The 21,494-nt window shown below is 38.1% G+C and overlaps 2 protein-coding genes across 2 annotated transcripts; both read right to left on the reverse strand.

The window, feature by feature from the left end:
• Window positions 1-1,222: 1,222 nt before the first annotated feature.
• Window positions 1,223-12,577, reverse strand: grinaa (glutamate receptor, ionotropic, N-methyl D-aspartate-associated protein 1a (glutamate binding)). The gene is made up of 7 exons (XM_061059611.1): window positions 12,422-12,577; window positions 6,701-7,043; window positions 5,235-5,350; window positions 4,756-4,956; window positions 4,383-4,511; window positions 3,898-4,041; window positions 1,223-3,033 (listed from the first exon to the last, which is right to left on the reverse strand). Exons 2-7 carry the CDS (start codon window positions 7,005-7,007, stop codon window positions 2,884-2,886), a joined length of 1,047 nt encoding a protein of 348 aa, XP_060915594.1. The 5' UTR covers window positions 7,008-7,043; window positions 12,422-12,577; the 3' UTR covers window positions 1,223-2,883.
• A 725-nt stretch (window positions 12,578-13,302) lies between these two features.
• Window positions 13,303-21,041, reverse strand: mapk15 (mitogen-activated protein kinase 15). Its single transcript, XM_061058972.1, has 14 exons — window positions 20,512-21,041; window positions 19,235-19,333; window positions 18,943-18,972; window positions 18,254-18,344; window positions 17,635-17,765; window positions 16,698-16,861; window positions 16,440-16,579; window positions 16,307-16,364; window positions 15,696-15,833; window positions 15,390-15,495; window positions 15,001-15,304; window positions 14,524-14,654; window positions 14,219-14,371; window positions 13,303-14,025 (listed from the first exon to the last, which is right to left on the reverse strand). Exons 1-14 carry the CDS (start codon window positions 20,599-20,601, stop codon window positions 13,831-13,833), a joined length of 1,830 nt encoding a protein of 609 aa, XP_060914955.1. The 5' UTR covers window positions 20,602-21,041; the 3' UTR covers window positions 13,303-13,830.
• Window positions 21,042-21,494: the final 453 nt, after the last annotated feature.

A 21,494-nucleotide genomic window follows, 5' to 3' on the forward strand; every position in this document is an offset into this window, starting at 1 on the left:
AGATGAAAACATCAACAACTTTTCAGTATCAGTGTAATTTGTATTAATTAATTTTTTTTACAACTATGACAAGTTTACCTCCTCTCCCTGGTGTAGTATTGATGATTTCATCAATGTTGAATCCTATACCACACAAAATCGTTGTTAGAAAAGTGAAAAATAATCTTACCTTCTTACCATGTTGAACAGCATGATGTAAGCACAAAATGTGGCATTTTATTTGCATGTTTATGTTAAGCAGGGATGCATTTTGGTATTTCAGATTTAAAGATAGATAGTTTCAGATATTTAAGATATTTACTCACTCCCGAAGTAAATATTACTGTATCTACAGTAAATATAAATGAGTTTTCAAACTGAAATATAGGTCAAATATTAAACACATAAATGAGTGCTGGCTTGCTTCAAAGAAATGTAAATAATATAATAAATAATATTAAGCCACTGGTTTTATTCTTTTTTTAGTAGGCCTACTTGCTAACAGTTATGGTAAGTAGTTAGCTGGTGGAAACACTTTTTTTATGAAGTAGCTAGCAAACACTGTCATCTCAAATAATTATTCGAGTTATTTATTTTTAATAAGCAGAAACAAACATATTTAGTTGCTCGTAGTTCTACTCAAATCCACAAGGTCTAACCTGCCGAATCGCTCATGTCTGTCCAGTCAAGGGAGTCTCTTTGGAAACTATGCAGATCGATAAAGAAAGTTTAAGTTAGCCTCCAATCCTAAATGAAAGGGCGTGCGACGACTTAAGGTGACGTTTGGCGCCAAAAACACTTTGCGCGCAGACACCACGGTGGTACATGTCGGTGCTCTTACAAACTTAACATAAAACTGCAGCTTTATAAATGTTTAATCATTTATCAACACAACCCGCCACATCTTACCTCCACAAGTTAACCTTAACTATTTGTCAAGAAATTGTATGGAAATGACATAAATAAAGTTCCTTAAGTTTGATTAAGAAGTGACCAGGAATGGGACAAATCATGACATGGTACTGCAAATAGTAATATTAATGTTGTGGTCAACATACCTATCAACTGATTTCATATTTGTGGGCAGTTACAATAAGTCAATTATAGTACAGGTATGTCAATTATTGACCAAAGTTCAGTTGTTTTCAGAAAATGTCTTAACAAAGACCCTGTTTGTTAGACAATCTTGGTGTACAGTTTCCTTTCAAACTATTGAAACAGAAGGGACCACAAAAGGGAAACCTTTACATTATATCAGTTTTAATGAAAAGCGAACAGCAGTGTAAAGGAATGCAGTTCTACCTTGATGTAATGCCAATATACAGTGCAAACAGTCCTACAAAGCACCAAGATTACTTTGTCTTTACACATCAAACCACTACAGAGTTCTATATACACATACACATTAATTTAGTTACAAACATGAGTTTAAAAAAAAGTCTAATAGGGCTGCTGAACAACACTGTGTTTCTCCAAAATAGGGTTACCTGTAAAGTGTGCATTATCAGCACATGCAAATGTTGGAAAGGGTCATGCCAGACATGAAAGATCAAATCAGAAGTTACAAGTTCAATGTATTAATCAAGGTCAATTTTATGGGTTTTGGATTCCGGTTCACACTGATTTCTCTTGCTTATTTCACTTAGCTGAGCAAGAGTGTAACCAGTAAGTTCCGTTTCCAGAATTAGCATCAGAAATTCAGACTGTAAATTTCGTAACACAGCTCTGGATTTCTTCCTCAACACTAGCTTATTGCAACTCAAAGCAACATTGTTATCTACATCAACCTCAATAAATAGATAAGTTATAATTACAATTTCCTTCAAGTCTGGTGTCACCAGTTCTGAAACTAGGAATAGCTTGCCATTAAAGTGGTCAACATTTCCAATACTTTCATGAAAACTTCACAATAGTGGTAAACAGGGGAGGAAACAGCACTTAATTGTCACTTCACATTAATTGCCAGACGGCAGGAAATTATTGAGGATAGTAAAATAAGAAAGAAGGGAAGGGAGTCATAGAAATAATTTCAAAACAAAGTGTATCTTCCTTCTAAAAAGATATTCTGTAAGAATATATATAGCTTTACGTGTGTCATATACATCCAACATTTACTGTCATTCTTTTGCCATTAAAAGATTAAAGTTACTGTACTGGGTAAGCAAAGTTCTGATATCAGAGCATATTTCTCCCAAAGAGCAACACATCCAAATAACTCAGTCCAGCATGCCTCTCAGGGGCAGGGGGTATTGGCATCATATACAGTAGTACATAAACTATTTACAGCTGTGACAAGCAAGCTAGAGGTATTCCTCTGGTAATAACTTTAACACATCTTTAGTGGTGTTTCCAATGTTGCCATGCAGTTACTTAACACCATCAGGCAGAAAGGGAGGGTTAAGTAAGGGAAAATAGACAGCTTAAAGGCGGAGTGTATTTCTAGCACTAAAATCTGCTCTTCTGGAAAAGCTGGTTTACATCAATATCGAGCTCTACTGATATCTTCCCTGCTCTTTTTTCTGGTTTATCTTTGCAGCAAGACAAGGTGGCGTATCAGACACCCTCAGAATATTTCATACTGCATGTGCCAGGGGTAGGTAATGGTGACATCATGTAGCCTTCTGTGTTAGTAGAAGCAGAGGACAGTTACAGCAAGCAGAGTGGTCTAAATTGAGGAAAAGACACACCTTAACACTTGTCACTAAGATTTGTGTTCAATAAATAGTGACCCTCTCAGCTGCTTTTTAAGACATATTGCATCTTCTTCAAACAAAATTACATGTTTAAAATTCTAAGAGTATCATGTGAAAAAGGTTAAAGGAGAAATAAGTGGGTATTTGAGCAGAATTGTATGCCACAGGGAGGCTTTTTCTATCTCTCCCCTGTTCACGTAAAGGTGCAGCTTCATTCACGGGAGCGTCCAACAATAGCAAGGATGTAAAGGAAAATGTTGATGATGTCAGTGTAGAGGTTGAGGGCAGCAAAAATGTATTCCTCTGGACTCAGGGCGAGCTTCTTGTTGCCCAGGAGCAGCTGAGTGTCCACAGCCAGGAACTGCAGGGAAGAAGAAAAAAAGGCTGGTTAGTTATTTTAAGAGATTTCAACACTGCAGACCTAAGATGAATGACATGTTCCTTAGTTTTCCCAACTGTCGTTAATCCACCACATGTATCCAAATACTGTCCTAAACTTACACCATAATTAAATGTACACATTGCCATGTCAAACTCATTACTGCATAACATACAAATATTACAGCTGCACATCTTAAGATATTATTTACAGTTAGTAAATTATTTATTCTTATGTAAGATACTTTTAAGATACAATTTGCTGCAGAAGTTTATCATATATGTATAGGCACACATTCCTGTTATATTGATTCACGGCAAGGATTCAATTCTTTTACTGTTTAGTCTGTGATCTTCTTAGTCTGTGTGAAGACTCGTCTATTCACAGTGTTTTAACAGATGTTTTGGTTGAGTTTGGCTCTCATGATGCATGGTCATATATTTAGATCTTAATATCACAGTGAGCGTCCCACTTTCCTCTTGCTAAGCATTAATCTCTTTCCAACTTGGTTTATATTATATTCTTAAACCTTCTGCAGATGGAATGATCCCTTATTTTGCAGATTACAGTTAACTGGAGGGTGGAAAACCATCTGTATGCCAATGATGATGAGGATCTAGTTACTGCAAGCAGACGGCTGGACGCCTTTATCACATCAGTACACAATCACACAACTGGATAATATATTTACTGATCAGACCTTTGAAAAATTATATTTTCATTGCTCCAGTAACATAGTCAGAATTACAAAAGTGTTGCACGAAATATATGTTTAGCAGCCAACTGAAACTGAAAGGGACTTGAAAAAGGCTTCCACTTTTGGAGAGCAGTAAGTGTGAAACGTACGCATGTGAAGAGCAGGGCCCCCAGGGAAGCATAGACGATGTGCAGGATCCTGTGGCGGATGAAGATGCAGAGGATCGAGAAGAGCAACAGAACGATCAGGCACACAAACAATACGCCCCTACAGGAAGTGAAGTCATATTTGCTCTGCAGGAAAGAAGGGGGGGAGAAGAGAGAGAAAGACATGATTAGAAAATACATGCTCTGATAAAAGGTCAGTAACACAACTTTAAGGCCTTTATATGCATTAATTTCTCTTAAATTCATTTTGTTTGTTTAGTTGCTGTGAAGAATGTGCCTTCAGAGGCTAGTGTAATGTGTGAGGCTTTCTAGGTTCAACACTTTACTGTGATGAAAAACAGAAGAAGAACATTTCCCTTTTGCTTCTAAAACCCATAAAATGACAAAAGGCCCAGAGGGATAATACCTGCCTGTGTGCGTGGAAAGATTATTAATTTTTTTTTAAGAAGCTGTTACTTTGTGTTTACCTGTAGTGAGAAGAGGACGACAGTAAAGCAGACCACAGCAGTGATGCCCACAGCCATGATGACAGTCTCTGTGTCATAGAAGCTGGCGATCATGCCAACCATGTAGGAGAGGCTCAGGGTCAGGATGGACTGCAAGACACAGAAACTTAACATCACTTATGGCACATTTGTGTTACACGTTGCAGATTCAGAAGATTATTTGAAGCCTTTAATCAGGGGTGTCTTTGATCATTGGATATCCAATATATAGTTTCCATCTGTCCACATTATTAAACAATCTAAAATGAAGACCAGTCTATATACATTTAGTTACAGATCAATGATCAAGCTATAACTTTTTATAGTCCATATTACTACAGTATGACCGTCTTACTAGTGCAACGAGGTTCCAGGGGTGCTTGCGACGGAAGTCTCCACAGCAGCTGAGGGTGATCAGAGAAACGAAGAAGACTGCGTAGGACACATAGTACGTCCAGGGATTACGTCGCACAAAAAGCTTGGCATCATCGACAAAGGTAAAGACGGCAACAAAGGAGAAAGTGACCAGCAGCTGCACCGTGAGCACCATGAACACCTGTGGAATAGAAAAATGAGACCAATGTTTACATTAAGTTATACCACATGCTTCAGAATTCTTTTATTCAAATAACATATTCAATGTATTGGGGAGCTTGTGGCGGAGTGTCAGTGCCCTAGTGGTTAGATTGTGCACCCCATGTGCAGAGTCCACAGTCTTCAAAGTGAACTGCCGCATGTCATTGCCCACACTCTTTCTCCCTGATTTACGGCTCTATCCACTGTTTTGTCTCTCTAACAAAGGCATTGTATTTAAATATGTATTAAAGGACCTACTTTTCTGATGAAAGCTTGTCGGATGTTCTTATCCTCAAAACCAGAGTTGGTGAACTCGTCGTTGTCATAGTAAGATGGAGGCACATCTCCATGGTAGCCAGGGCTACCTGCTGGTGCTGGAGAAAAAACAACAAGAAGAAAAGTAAGTTTTAAACACACTCAAAATCAACAGGCAAAAACTAGGCCAAACAAATTGACCAAATTCTGTGACATTTCTGCACACTCTTGATTATTATTGATCATCTCATTGATTGCCCAGTCATCTGTGTTAAGTCTAGTCTAAAGCAATTTCAGAAACCTTTGGCAAACATCGTTTGACAGACGATATATGCCTCTGAGAACAGACGTGAATTCCGCCATAACTCTGGTGAAGCTAGAGGTTAGTGTTAAATAACTTCCAGGCATGACTTCCTTTTCTATGTTTTCTTTGTCCATAACATCCCTGAGAAGCACCCGTTCATCATCTATTGGGTCTGAGTTCAACGGCAGAATGTAAGTTATACTGCAGCTTCACTCTGGCTCCCTTAAGCACTATGAGCCCGAAAAAGAAACCAATTTCAATGTGTTTTATTAAGTGAATTAAGTTTAACGATGCAGATTTGTAAAAACATGTTTGCTTGTTGAATCAAGGTTGGTTTGATAATTTTTGTTGCGTTTCAGGTAGTCAGGAAATCTAAACACCAACCACAGCGTCGAGCAAATTAGTGGCAAAAGTTTAAATGATCTATAATGGATGTTAGCTTCAATTTTATGCAGATATCCGTTTACAGAGACAAATAAATCATCATAAGAACATCTTCAATGGGAGCTGGTATGTCATTGGCGAGGGTAGCGTTCTGCTTGTTTATGGTTTTCTACACGGATAGTTTAATCTGAATACACCAAATCCTGCTGATACGTCATTGGTCAATACAACTCTGACAACAAATGTACTTCAAACATAAATCAAAACACGTATCACAACGATCATCCTAAACTACGGGTGCGATTCAAAGTGCTCCAAAGAATTGTGCATCATTTGCTCCCTCTATCTGCTCTGTCTCATCTTATTCATAAAGCATATAACTCTAATGATATTCAGGCTCAAACAAAAACTTGCATAACTTTGAGACTGTGTGGTAACTTCAGCGCAGTTACCCACTTTTAACTGTGAGTGGTCGTTAGTGAATTGGGACACTTGTTTTGCAAGGAGGCTGATTTGCACAGAAAGGAGACCATTTATCTAAATGACTGCACTGTGTAACATTCAAATACGCGCAATCACCTCTAGGTGCACAGAGGCTCTGTTTGCTGTGCAATATGGGGTGCATTTAACTGCCTTACAAGTGCAATATAATGTCAGCTGCATAAAATATCAAAACAGCGCATAAGAAGCTTCACCTTTATGATTTAGATGTTTCTAACAAACAATAAGGTGGCTTGTAAGGGAAAGTTATCATAACTCATATCTTCAGTTTTATACTAACCCATTGGGTCCCCAGCAAAGCCTGGCTGCTGGTAGGGCCCCTGAGGGTAGGGTCCCTGTGGGTAGGGTCCCTGTGGGTAGGGCATCTGAGGGTAAGGCATCTGAGGGTAGGGACCAGGGGCAAAACCTGGGCCTGCCTGGGGGAAGCCTGGCTGCCCATAGCCAGCTGCTGGTGGGTATGGTCCCCCTGGGGCTTGGCTGTAGTTGGGAGGGGGCATACCAAAACCAGGCTGAGGGGGTCCGTAGACATTGTTATGAAGTGGGTTGGTCTCACCCATAACAGGGTATCCACTCTTGTCCTGAGACATGCTTTGGTTGAAGTATCACTCAGCAGATAGAAGAATCTGTAAGAAGGGGAGAACAATAATTAGGACGAGTTTGGTTAAAACATCTCTATGCAGCACAAATATACATTAATCAGGTATGAAGAAATTCCATAACTTATGTCAGCAGAACTTTGATAATCAATACAGTGAGAACATCTGTACCACATCTTAAAAGTCCAAGAAGGCAGGCGAAAAAAATGTAAGTGCAAACTGTCTGGAACCAAACTGGAAGAGATACAAACGTTGCATCAGCCTGATTAAAAAATGTGAAAGGCAACCAAACTAACACGAGAAAAGGACAGAGTTGGGGGGCAGGGCTACAGTACATTTCCGTATTACAGACAATCCACATTCTATCTACTCTATCTTGTTATGTCAGTTTTCCTTTGTTTATGGCCTTATTTACTCTTTTTCAAAATGATGTCAAATTTTATTTATCTATGTCATTGATTCCCAACTCGCACTCCAAGCCCCCTTTGGGGCTTGCTGATGTTGATGAGTACTTATCAAAGGCATCATGAGCGGTCGACCCCTACACCTCCAGCCTTCAGGATGTGGAAAACTGAGGCTGCGAAGATGAGCTTGCCAACCTTGCAATGATTTTGTGTCAAGGAAATAGTTCAAGGAGGATGGATACAAAATGTTTTGGATTGTGAAAGGACATGCTGTTGCACCAAGACTGGCCAAACATGCAATTACGAGGGTTATTCTCCCATTCAGCACTTCATATGGGTACTGATTATTCACTCATCTAGAGTTTGGTGGAAGAAGTCATTTATAAGTGCTTTGTCAATAGGAAACTTAAAAAGTAAGTTCAACCAGTGATCAAATTAAATAATTTTTCTGTTGATATGTTTCACAACAGGCTAAAGTCACACCTAAATTAAACTTTGACTGGCTTGCTTAATCAACATTATGGCCTAAAAGATAAGTAAAAGCAGGGATAGACGATACCAAAAGGACATGGTAGACATTGTCCACCGTGGTGCGGGTTGTGTTTCCATGGATGCAGTGCCTTGGTAACCAAATGTATTATTAATCTGATTTGCTCCTGCAGAAGGCCTGACCTGTGGGTCATTACTGCAGTGCTCCTCCTCCCTGCAAGCAACCTGCAAAACCTTGGTCAACCATCGGCATTTCCATTGAAACCTAAAATGCCAATTCAAGTTCCACACACATGACAAAGAAGTACAACTACAAAAATTCTGAATCTCTCAGCAAGTGAGGTCAGATTCAAAAGGTTGATAAGTGATGTAAAATGTGCTGTTCATGTTTAATTTTAAAGCCTGCAGTGCCCAGAGGAAATCTTCTGTTGGACAGATTTCGAGCCAAAATCAATTCCACTGATTGCTGACTTCAAAAGAAAAGCTTTTTGTGGACAGCTGCATGGTTGCACCCTAAAAGTTGTGCATAGGCCAGTTCTGTATGAACAACTGCTTTATAGTATTAAGTAATTTGTATGTGCATTCAAGTGCATTCATATGCACTTGAACACAAGCAAGCACATCCTCAGTTATGTCTTTTTAAACACAGAAAGTTCAATTACCGGTAAGTGGCAGATTAGACTGATGAAAATTAGGTTTTCCGTTTCTCTAAGTCTCTTTCGCCTCCTTTTCCAGGCCACACTGAATTCACAAAGAGCATTATGCAACACTGCTCTATTTCGTCCTAGAAAACACATCTCGTGTATCCTCATGATCCCTGTCAAGCCTATCACCAAGACAGTAAAGAGAGGATGCAATAAACATGGTGAGTGCTGGCACTGCTTCACAATGACGGTCTCTGTTAAGACTATTACAGATGAAACGTATGTGTAGTCAAATCCCTCCCGGCCTTCAGGATAATGGTTGTGGAAGATGGGAATACAGTACACTTTGTGTGGCAATGTTTTCTAAATTACTTGAACTGTGTTTTACTGTCAAATTTACACCTAGCCCTTTGGTGTTGATCACAATAAAAGGTTGTTTGCTTACTTCACACAACACAGGACAGAATCTATGTCCACTGAAGTAACCCAGAGATAACTGAATAACCCAAGCCTCCTGAACTAATCAGTAACACTCACTGTCAAAGCATGTGATCCACTCCCTGTCCAATGTCCATTTAAAGAATCTATGATCATGAAGAAATTAATTAAAATAGAATTGATAATCACCAGTTTGAATTCATATCAAAGTTTCTAAATGTTAGCAATCACATACAGATTCTAACTTAAGTTCACCAGAAGTGACTTCAGTATTTATTCAGTGTTTAATGAAGTTGTACTGGTCTTTTTGTAGTGCTTTATCCATGAATGATGAATTACCTCCACTGTAAAACATCATTTGGCCAAGGGATTTGGGGTACTAAAGGTGATAGATGCATGAAGTCACAAGAGCTAAACAGACAGCCATCTCATCTGTTATTTTGGTAACATATGAATGTGTTTAGAGACATTATACATGTGCAGCTGTAGTCACTAAAAGAGGACTTAATTTTATAGGTATATAAAATGTTAAAACTGTAGAACAGTGTTTTAAAGGAAAATACATAAAATGCTTTAAAAAGTGTAATCTCTGCTATCCATTCATTCTACAAAATCAACCACCACAATAGTATACTTTGGTGTCAGTGAAGTAAAAGTGAATACAGTAATTTACACTTGCACAAAACAGTGCCACGGTCTGCCACCATCTCTGTGTTGGGCATGATAGCTATCGCTAGTGGGAATTAGGTTAAAGGAAGGATTCAGAAGCTTAGCCATAGAGCCATGTTAACACAATTAGGCTAGCACAATACCTCGACAAACCCATAAAGAACATGCTACATGCATGCCTGAGCAAAACCAGGAAACTCAGCAACAAAAGAGGAACAGACCCACAAAGAAGAGGTGCTCATGAGGTTATACAGAGATTAGCATGTTAAAATAATGTGATGACAAAACAAGTCACAGGTCTGATGTTAAAAAAATGTTGCAATTGCTAATTGTGTATACCCTAAAGCTTTAAACAAACTATTGTACAAATATTCAAGGCTGTACAATATTATATATATATAAAAATGTTGTTTGATGGTGACATGCTGTGAAATTCAGTGTGCTAGGACCGTTTTCTACATGTAGAGTAAAAAGTTTCCCAATGCCTTTTTTAACACTGTATCAACCTCAAAAGAGGCTAAGTTTCTCAAACAATACATATTGTGTGTCCTTTTTAAAACAGTGACTTAAACCACTTATGCTATATAAATCCTACACTGTGTCTGCCAGCCGATGCAGCAGTCTGAGAGGATATAGTTCCTGTGACAAGCCTTGTCAGCAGCAGCTCTGGCTGCGTTAAACCTGCAAACACCTCCTCGCCTTATGAAAGACAGCTGCTCTTTAGGTAAGTTAGCATAGTATTGCAACATACTACTACAATTGTCAGAACATCTTATTTCACTTTCTATCTACTGCTGACTGTTTATTGTTCTAGCTTATCCTCTAATTACAACTGATTTCAAACAAAATCAAAAATAAAATGAACATTATTTTAGAAACAAAATATGTTGTATTTAGCAAGTATGTTGGAATTAGAAGAAGTAAATGCTTTGACAAATTGAAAGTATCTTGGTTGTAAAAAAAAAAAAGCCAGGAAAACCTGGTGAAAGTGAGATACTGCTGTATACTGATTTTCTTGGCTCACTGATTCAAGAAAATACAAATCTCAATTAGTTTGCCTCAAGGCTTTTAAGAAACTGGGGTTCTTGATTGATTTAAGGAATCATTTCAGGTCTAGTGTACAAAATCTACTTCTCTGAAAAATGAAGAAACATTTATAACACTGCAGGGCATGAATTAAGGAAATGATTTCCATAGCAGCATAAGAAATGCAATACTCTTCACCTGCAACAAGAATGTGTGTTTGACAGCTAGATGAAGACACAAACGGCAAACAACACCCACTTACATATATTATTGGAATTGTCATCACTTCTTCTCTCAAAACTTTTTTATTAAAACAATTAAAATACATTCAACTAAAATCCCTCGCTTAACTGAAAATTGAAATGTAAGTTAAGAAAACTAATTATTATTATTAGAATTTTTTATAGTTGCTCCAACACTATGATAGAATCTTAATGTGTTTTTTAAGATGATTTTGTCTACAAATAGTCCACAAACAGATATTTCGCTTCAAACTTTAAGCTGGAACTAGGTAATATTCAACCGTGTATTTTTTTCAATAAAATATTATGTAAATAATGGATTTTCATGTCAAAAAAGCTGCCAAATATCTGATTGAGAAAAAGAACAAATGTTAGACTAAAGCCCACTATTAAACAATCAAATAACGTTTTTTTTTAATAGTAATAAAAAATAAACCTCCTCCTGTGTAATACAGTATGAATTAGAAAATTGGACAAAATTGGACAGAAAAATTGTTGTAAATTATTTTTTTTATCATGCACATAGAAATAATTAGGTCTAGAAATAATAGACATCTTCCACTTTTTAATAACTCTAGGATTAAGTGAATGCCTGTAATGATTTTGTGAAAGAATAAAGCCTCATTTAGCATCCAAAAACCTTCAAATGAACTTAGATTTTCAGTTTACTGTAAGAAGAATTGGGAAGCTCGAATCACAACAAATTTCAAAATGTTCTGCTAAGAAATAAACCCAAAACCTTTTTCTTCCTATCATATAGAAATATCACAAATTAATAACCTTTTGCAATTTCTGCTAGGTCAATTAAAAACACATTTATCGCTTACAGTCTAAGAGCCCACAATAATCACGTTAATGCAATGTACAATACTTGAACAGTAATCTGGTTGAAAGGGATGGCAGGACATCTTAAGAGGCTGGAAACCAAAACAGAAACATTGATGCAACATAAACAATGAGCCTCGTTTTTCACACTGCATCTGCAGCGGGGTGTCCCTCCATCTAGGCCTCAGCACCACAGATTAATGCGACATTACTGTGACTAGCTGTACCGTCAAACTAACTTAAATGACCCCAAGCTACAGGATCGCCATTGCGTAAAAAAAGTCTGATAATCGCTCAACATTACTGCTTGACTACAAATATCCGCCATGATGAACCCGTTAGGTAAGCGTATTATTTTGGACAAAGACCAAACGCCGCGCCCCCACGTTTACCATGCTCGGTTAGAGGTTGTTTTTTTAAAGCCATTTGTGTTTTCTTAGAGTAGTTGTAACTACATAATGCAGGTTTTCCTGCTGTAGACATCTTTATGATACCGCTGTTTATCTCTGCTGACGGCTGGTCACAGTTGGCTACAGGCAAGATGCCGACCAGAGCTAGCCAAGAAATGTGCTCACTAGTCGCACATTCAGCATATAAAAAATACACTATTTCTTAATTCAAGGCACACACACGCCTTACACTTTTTAGTATGAGTCCAAACGACTTACTTTTTAAGTGTTTATTTCAGGGTAGCCTCCGACATTAGCTGTCCCTCCACCTGCTCCGGCTCCAGGACTCAGACTGAACAACTGGGTCGAGAGCAGCTGACGACACCACACGACGTCGACTCATCACGTGGTTTGTGGGAATCAGGGAATCACCGCTTGATACGGTCAACTTGACAACATGGATTATAAATATGAGCACACAAAATGAGCCCCTGCCCTGCCTGACATCATGACGCAGTATTTTCCATAGCGTCGCCAGGGGTCTTGTGATAAAAAAGATAACGGTCTGGGCTACTTTTTCTAACATCTAGAATAATCTGGAGAGTTCAGTATGGTGTAGTGACGCAGCCTATTTATGTAACTTCAAACTGGTTTATCTGACAGTTGTAGTTACTGAAAAAACAGACATTTTACAAATCCCATGCTGCATTGTTTTAGGCAGTGCAGCATCCCATTACCTAAACTGTGCCTCACTGAGTCACTTTTTTGTTTCAGATGTTATGGGTTGTCAGTTATTCCACCAAAAAGTGATTTCTTCTATGTTTATGTGTGGGTTGAATTAAATATTTGTTCAGTGCCACAAGAGGTTATGTTACCCTATATTTTAACTAAAAAGCAATGATAAGTGCAAGATGAATTTTTTTCTCTTTTCCTTCCCCATTAGTAATTTTTCAATCAGACCTGATACCTTGTTTGGGCTTGACTTGACTACCTGCGTCTGAAGAAGTTAAACTATGTCTTCCTAAACTTAATAAAAAGTAAAATTCTACTTACAGGTTATTTGCAAAAGTATTAAACCATTTTAATTAATTTAATATCAGCAGGGGCAGTTTTAATACACAGAACAGTTGAGGTTTAGCTGCATTGAAGTTTTTCAAAGGTTAAGGATTTGAGCATTTTCAACAATGTTTATTTTAAAACTTTATGGTTATTTACTGCTACTGTCATCACTGTCTATTAAGCAATAAACAAACTGGGTTCAAGAAACACTCATCTGTTTTCTTTCTGTACACAAAAGACACAAAAAGGTGCATTGCTGCTACATTTACATGAAAAGCACTTAATTGTTGCATACAATCAATTCAAACAAATATTTGCATATTTTACAATTATTCTGAGAACTGGCTTTAAGTTTATAAAACATTTAGCCTCTAGATCATAAGCTACATTTTCAAATTTGAAAGTACATTTTTTTATGAGTTGCTGGTACAATGATAATATAAATTTAATAATAATAATATAAATTTGTACAATTAAGTCACAGGCAAGGCATTTCATCTACACAGTATACAACATCTGCCACACATGTAACATCGTCCTACCAGGAAAACTGTAGGATAACTGTTGTTGTGTGTTCAAAACACACACATGCCACCCAGCTCTTATGTTACCCCCTGACTTGACAACAGTTACTGGTTGTAAGGACGGCTTCGAAGCAGATTGTCCAGTTCAGTCTTATTGATGGTACCGTAGGCCTGAGAATAGCTGCCCAGTTTGGCACGAGGGTCACCTGCAGCTGCAACATTACAGTTACTCTGAAATACTTTCCTGCTGAACCGTGGCGGTGGCTGACTCTCACGGGTCTGGGTGTTTGAACGCTGGTTCTGCATAGAAGGAAAAAGTAATTTAGCAATGCAACAACAGCAATCCCTTCTAAATCTAAGTGAAGCCTCATAGCTTATGTATTTTTATCCATCTTATGTTTTCTTTAATATTTAATCAAGGATGTACATGGGTTTCATTTTGCATCTTGGCATTAAGTCATATTTTACATGCCCTGAGATGCAGAGGACTGACCAGGCGAGCCGATGTGACAGAAAGCCCAGAGGACAGGGACGTGTCATCCTTGCGAACCAGCGGGTTGTTCTGGGTTTGGTTTAAGGTCAAGGAGAAGGAACGGTTGTGGGTCACAGGAGCTGAGCGACCACGCTGGAGAATCTGGTCCATAGACTAAAGAGACGGAAAGACAGACAGAACACTACGTGAACCACAGAGGTGTTAAGAGAGAAAGAATTCAACTACCTCAAAAAAGGGACAATAAGCCAAAGAAAACAAGGTTACATCAAAGCAACAGAAAACCTGGACTGTGGTTTGCTGCTCACTATGTTAGGATTGGTGCCCTCTGTTGGTGATGGTGTTGCATTGCCATTATTGCTTAGTCCAGCTGTTCTCCTGCTGGCTGAAGAGGAGCGGTAGTAATGAGGTAGACCAACTGGATTTCGAACAAACTCATCTGTAACAAGTTAAAACAGATGTGATTAGTTTACTTTTTACACGAGGTTAGATGATATATAAATGAAAAATATTTTCAGCTGTATTGTTTAGAGGTTTTGGTATTAGATGAGTTAAGGATTTTGAAATTAGTGCAGAGTTTTCATATTACTGTTACAATATGTTTTGAACACCTTATTTTAAGAAGTCTAATGTTGAATGTTGAACCTAACCTAAAATATAAGCTAAAAAGAGAATCTATCTGATCAGAGAACGTATGAAATATGCTACAAACATTTAACATTTTGGTTAGGACTGCACTACTGACAACAAGCCTTCACACATCACACATATACATTCATACATACTGGGTACATGAGTGATGGGGTTATATGTGAGTTTTCCCAAGTCACCACTAGCTAAAGGACTTGTCTTCTCCACAGCAGGCTGGACAGATGCATTCGCAGGTTTAGTGATTCTTGTTTGTGAGGGCAGGAGGTCCATCTCAGCAGTCTTTTTGTCGTAATCTCCATTGCCATTTGCTTCTTCTGGATCTCTCTCTGTTTCATCCTTCACACTGGTTTTCTCCTCACCCCTGACACAGCCTCCATCCCTTGGCAGAATCATCTTACCCATCAGCATGCCCTGATTCGTTCTTCTCTCCAATATCATCTAAAGGTAAAGAAAAAAAATAGCTTTTATTCTCTGCTGGGTGAATACATTTACTTTTCCTGTACACTCATGACTCATATTATACCTCATACAGTTTGTTGCGGTACTGAACCACGGATAGTTGTACATCATCATCCAAAGGCAGCACTATATCATAGTTAAGAGCTGGCTCCTTAGCTGGACTGTGAAACCTTCGGGGACAGAGGATCAAATAATGGATAAACTAAAGCAATTTAACAAAATTAAATGTAAAATATAGAAAAAATTCAGATTTTGTACACAGAAAAAGCAGCTAATGCTATACAACCAAGTAAAAAATGAGCAGGGAATAAATACGACATCTCTACAATCCTTTGCTGTAAATGAATCTACATTTTTCAGTCCTTAATACCTGGCTACATATGGGTGTTGGAGGGCTTGCTCAGCAGTCAGCCGCTTGTCTGGGTTGAAAACCAGCAAACCTTTCAACAGATCAAGAGCATCAGCATGCACAGATGGCTGGAGAAGATCCTCCAAAGGCACCTGTGGTCTGGTAAAAGGACGGAAGACTGATGTATTAATAGCGCTCCAGCTTTTTAGCTTGCATTGTATAACACTGTTGTACTCACGATGTTAAAGATTTTAAAAAAATCTAAATCAATGTGGCAGTGCCTAGAGATATCATGAATTTCATTCAATGTATTTTTATTCCCTGTTGAAATCTGAAGCCTACGTTTCCCACAATGCAACTCAACCACAAATAAAGTTTGGTCAGAGAATAGGGTTGGCTAACCTACCATTGAGCTGCTGGCTGACGAGAAAGATTTATTTTTTTCAACTACGACTGTGTCTACATGTAATTAAAGTGATTAATAGGCGTTTAATTGCAAATGGTGCATTACTGGTTATTGACACATTTCTTTTCATAATCCATTTCATACAACATTTAATATTTTCTTGGATGTGTAAAAACAGAACGTATCCATCTTTTCTGTGTACAGAGGGAAATAAAGATAATCTTACTTCAGTAACATTCTCTGAATGACAGATGATCCATATTCAGACTTGATTGCTAAAACATCTGAAAATATAAAATAATTTAATTAATTCATAGAAACAAAATATGTATTATGCTGAGTAGGTGTAACTTAATCACCTTCTGGGCTGGGGTGTGGTATGGCACTCATGATCTTTTCTATTTGGTTGATAGTGGATGTCCCAGGAAACAGTGCTTTTCCCAGCAGCATCTCTCCAAGGATACAGCCGAGGCTCCACATGTCCACACCTTTAGTGTACCTTTGGAAAAAGTAAAGTCTACTTGGTCATTTTCCCAAACAACTTTCTCTGGAATAAAAATCCTGCTCAAACATAGAGGATACAGATGCTGGCAACAGATGCTCATCATAAATGATACCTTGCAGATCCTAACAGGATTTCAGGGGCTCTGTACCATCGTGTCGCCACATACTCCGTCAGTGCTGGATTCCCACTGTCCTCTTGGATCTGGTTGAGTGATCTGGCCAATCCGAAATCACACATCTTGACTACACAATCAGTGTCGAGCAGCACATTGGAAGGCTGTGAAAAACACAGACAAGAGAAACACTACTCAAAAAGAAAATGAATGTCTGATTTTCACCTTAGAGTGAAAATAGTATGAGAACAGAAATTACAAGAAGAGGGAAGAGGGAAAGGGGGAGAGAGGTTAGGCGGATAGAAACGAGAAAAACTAGTAAAGATCTATGCTAGAATGTTAGATGATGTTAGCTATGTTAGAAAACCTCAGCCAAATGTTACCAAATGTTAGAACTCAGACCCAATACTTTTTGGACAGAATGTTGGTTTGATGTTTTGCTGATATTAGTTAAGAAGTTGATGTTAAAATTATTCAGGAACTTTTTGAATTATCAATTAATAGACAGTATTTTCCCCGCAAAGGGCCAAATATTCAGCGTTTTCATCTTTTTAATTGAACTGATTTTCTTTGTTTTTAATTAGTGTGAACTAAATATCTTTGGATTTGGAGAAAATTGGTTGTTTAAAACAAGCAACTAAAAGATCTCAACTAGTTTTTGGAAAATACCACCTGCTGCAGAGCACCTTAACATTCCTAAATAAAGGCCATATTCCAGATGTTACACTCAACAACCTTAACAACACCTCAACACAGAAATAAAGGAAGTTATTAATATGTTATACATTAAAGATAAAAAATTAAATATGGATATATAATTGGGATTTCTTTCAATCAAATCATGTATTTTATAACTTTAATAATTTAAACTTCTTCTCGTATTACCTTTCATACAAAATATTTGTTATACCTGTTAAATGTTCTCCAGCTGACTTACCTTTTGGTCCCTATGGATGACATTTCCTGAATGCAGGTATTTGATTGCTTTGAGGAGCTGATACATCACATAACATTTGTGGATGTCCTTCAGTAGGCTTCCTTTCTTTATCACTGCATGCAGGTCAGTATCTTGTAGAACCAGAGTACAAAAAATGACGATTACATGACAGTTCCAGTAACACAAAGTTAAATCCTCATAAAAAAAAAATGTATACATAAAATCGTCATTTTGGCTCTTTACAGATAAAAACATTCTGCTTCATAATCATAAAAGACAATCATTTCAACCAAGCAGTGTTACAAATATGTAATTAAATGAAAAAGAGCAAAACAGTTGAAATCTGTGCTAGGAGGCTGCTAGAGAGTCATGGACTGGACTGCTGATGAGGGGAGGCCAAACTGTGGACTCAGCAGTAAGACCATGCAGCCAGCCAACCACACACACACACACACACACACACACACACACACACACACACACACACACACACAGCAAGACTTTTTCAATGCCAAGTCAAACATCTCAAAGCTACTCTTCCCTGTGTCCATGCGTCATATCTGATTTTTTTGCTTAAAGCAAAGTTTGTGACCATGATGCAAGAACTTTGATCACTCACCCATGTATTCAAAGACGAGGTAAATGTCTTTATCATTTTGTGCCCGGACGACATTAAGAAGTTTGACGATGTTAGGGTGATCTCCAAACTCCTGCAAAACACAGAACAGAATTTTTAAGCCACAGAAATCACACACACACACACACACACACACACACACACACACACACACACACACACACACTTCCCACTCTGGCTACTAGTTGACCTGTAACAACTGGCAGGTGTTGTGTAAATAAAGTTCAACAGGTTACATAACAGTCATTTTAAACCCTGTGGTTACACAGTGGAGTTTCAGTGTGAGATGAAAGCAGCTGATTGGGGGGCAGTGGCACAGCTGAAGGACACAATAGTGTAAGTCAGCAGATAGCCAGTGGAACAGGAATACATTACACAAGGATTTAAGGCAAAGTCATAAAAAATGTAGTAAATAATTGCCGCCTGCACACCAAATGCCCACCAGTTTAATCATACAGAAGTCCTAACTGAGTTAAAACATATTGAAGAAAACAAACCCATCATGTAAACACTGATTTTGGCACTGATGTACGGAAGAGGCACCAAGTAATCAAATTAAATAAATTGTATATAAAATACATTTAGAAAGAAACTGAACAAAGAGAGACTGAGACCAGGAGGCAGAAGAGATACTAACCAAATATCTAAATCAAATAAAGTTTTTTTGTTACCTGGAGGAACATGATTTCTCTGAATGTCCGCTGCAAAACGAGATACATTTCAAATTAGCCTCAAAGTATGCACCCATAATTCTCAGGTTCTAGCACCTGACTTTCAATCGACATGGGTGAGAGATCCAAATAGGTCATGAACCCAAGTCATACAGAACAGTTGACACGTCACAGGCGAGCATTACTTCATCTTTAAGTATATTATATTATGTCACAAAGGCTTGTTGTAACCATAGATAAATAGATGTAATAATGAATGAACTTAGAAACAACTGACACATCAAACACATACCTGAGCATCTGTTCTGTTCCTGAAGGCGTCAAAAATCTTCTTTACAGCAACAATTTCACCCGTCTGTCTGTCAACTGCCTTCCATACAATGCCGTAAGCCTGACAGGGACAAAAAAACTTGTTAGACAACATATGGTCACTTCTACAATCCGTACAAAGTGAAGCACTGACAAAATCAAAAGGAATTGAGAAAGAATTAGGATTTATTCATTATAAAATGTAAATAATTACTTTTTTTCAGCCTTAGAAATGTCAAATTCAAGGACAGGGTTCAAAATAAGTATATGTCGGCCACTAAAGTTCTTTAAATGTATCTCTTTTGATCACAGTATTCCTAAACTAAAAGGACATGACCTCTGTGTCCTCAAAGCTCACTGCAGCACTGACTCTGGTGAAGGGAGAGTTTGCTGATTAAGACATTGATATCAAGCAGAACAGAGCCAACAATGAGAGCACACTGTTATTGTAGAAACACAATAAAGTAAACGCTGTCACTGGAGGCAGTGGATCAGTTTCATAAAAAGCGGCACACTGCTGCTGCTACTGTCTCTGACGGCAAATACAGATGAAGTTTAGCAGGGAGCATTTTGTAACAAAACAAATTTTACTTAAACATGCAAAAGTGCTTTATAACCCTTGAGTCAGTTTGCATATTGCTGCTCACTATTGTTGTTATTGTTCAGCTCCTAAAGCATCCCTGCACAGGATACTAGGACCACAGCAGTCATATGTAAACAGGTTGAACAGCTGCGTAACCTGAGTCACTGCCAGCCTCAGGTATGTCTAGTTGGATCATCTGACGTGTCTATGTCGTAATTACTACCTAGCCATCTGAACCCGAGGTGCAATTTGTGAGTCTCTGTGGACAGTCAATGGAAAGAAAGCAGGCAATTTTTTAGTCATGTGGAAACCAGTGGAGGAAAAACAAAGAGGTTTGGACTCTAGAGGGAACAAGTGTCCACCCAAGTCAGCTGATTTGCATACAAGTCCTGCCAAAGTAAATAAACCTCTTGCTTGCAACACTGGTATTCACTGAGGACCTTAAGTCTGTGTTATTTCAAGAATTTCTTTTGCGGCTTAAGTTTAGATGAGGTTGGCGTGGGTAACATTAGGTTTAGAAGATTTGTGTGAAGAGGGGTTTGCAAACAGCACTGAAAATGTGCGTAGGCTACTCACAACCCATTTGTACATTCGAGTCTTGTCAAGAAGTTAATTAACTTTAAATGTAACTACTTCAAATAGGCTACACTAAAATCAAGAAACATAAAGACACTCACCCCTTTTCCAAGTCTTTTCTTGATTTCATACTTCAGAGAAATGTGTTCCTCCACCTCTGATACGTTCGTTGATTCGTACGTTTTGCTCATTTTGTTTAAAAGCAGTTGTTTTGAGTCCTTATGAGGAAATAAGTAACCTACCACATTCTCTGGTTATCTCTGAGCGAGATGAATGGTCTTGTATTTCCCGGAAAACAAGCGTAAAAGCATTTAGATAAAAGCAGCAGCGTGTAATAGAATGGTAATTTCCACACGCAACAGAAAAAAATTAATTATGTCAGCTTGTCTGGCAACCCACATGAGACCATGTCCACCTTTAGGCTACTTAGGCGCCGCGTTGCTTCCTGTTCTGTCAGTCGACAAGCAGCATATTAACTCAATGTAATGATCAAAAATGCTTTAAAATTAGTCTGCTAAACAAATAAAATCATATTATTTCCCAAGGTGATAGTAAATTCACGCTGTTGCCCTGCTGCAATTTGTTTGGACACCTTCTCCCACTGTACTGCAAAGAGACCAAAAGCCGAACGCTTTTGTCAATACTTGTCGTCCTGGTAACGCAAACTCCACTGCCCGCTTCTTAAAGGAGCCGCAGCATAATAAACTGTCTTCCTATCACCGATGTGTCAAGGAGATATGATGTAGACGAGATAAGAGGCACACATGGCAAGCTGCTCAAACGTTTTGAGGCTGGACATAATATACATTACCAGGGAGCCCCTTAATTCCTCCAAAAAGTAAAAAAAAATATTTATGTTGTGCACACCTTCTTATCACCTCATAGCACAAGTCATCATAGCTGAAATGGTTATAATTTTAGTTTCAGTATCCCAAATAAAAATCAAACCAGGTTAATCTGCACATGGTTCGCTTGGCAGCTGCTATTACAAGCACACAATTCATCAGACATTTTTAAACCATGACAGAACAAAACACACATTCATATAAAATGCAGCTCAATAAATAAAATTATGGTCAAGTAT

The sequence above is a fragment of the Labrus mixtus genome, chromosome 16 (assembly GCF_963584025.1).
Source record: "Labrus mixtus chromosome 16, fLabMix1.1, whole genome shotgun sequence".
Lineage (NCBI taxonomy): Eukaryota > Metazoa > Chordata > Actinopteri > Labriformes > Labridae > Labrus > Labrus mixtus.

What these genes read in the sequence shown, in the direction of transcription:
- grinaa (XM_061059611.1), bottom strand. Translation starts at nt 7,007, where the DNA reads ATGTCTCAGGACAAGAGTGGATACCCTGTTATGGGTGAGACCAACCCA. An exon ending in GACAAGCTTTCATCAGAAAA is followed by an intron (nt 4,957 to 5,234) that starts GTAGGTCCTTTA and finishes TCTATTCCACAG; the next exon opens with GTGTTCATGGTGCTCACGGT. An exon ending in GGGCCCTGCTCTTCACATGC is followed by an intron (nt 3,034 to 3,897) that starts GTACGTTTCACA and finishes TCTTCCCTGCAG; the next exon opens with TTCCTGGCTGTGGACACTCA.
- mapk15 (XM_061058972.1), bottom strand. Translation starts at nt 20,601, where the DNA reads ATGAGCAAAACGTACGAATCAACGAACGTATCAGAGGTGGAGGAACAC. An exon ending in ATCCTGTTAGGATCTGCAAG is followed by an intron (nt 16,580 to 16,697) that starts GTATCATTTATG and finishes CTTTTTCCAAAG; the next exon opens with GTACACTAAAGGTGTGGACA. An exon ending in AGGGCACCAATCCTAACATA is followed by an intron (nt 14,372 to 14,523) that starts GTGAGCAGCAAA and finishes CCGTCTCTTTAG; the next exon opens with TCTATGGACCAGATTCTCCA.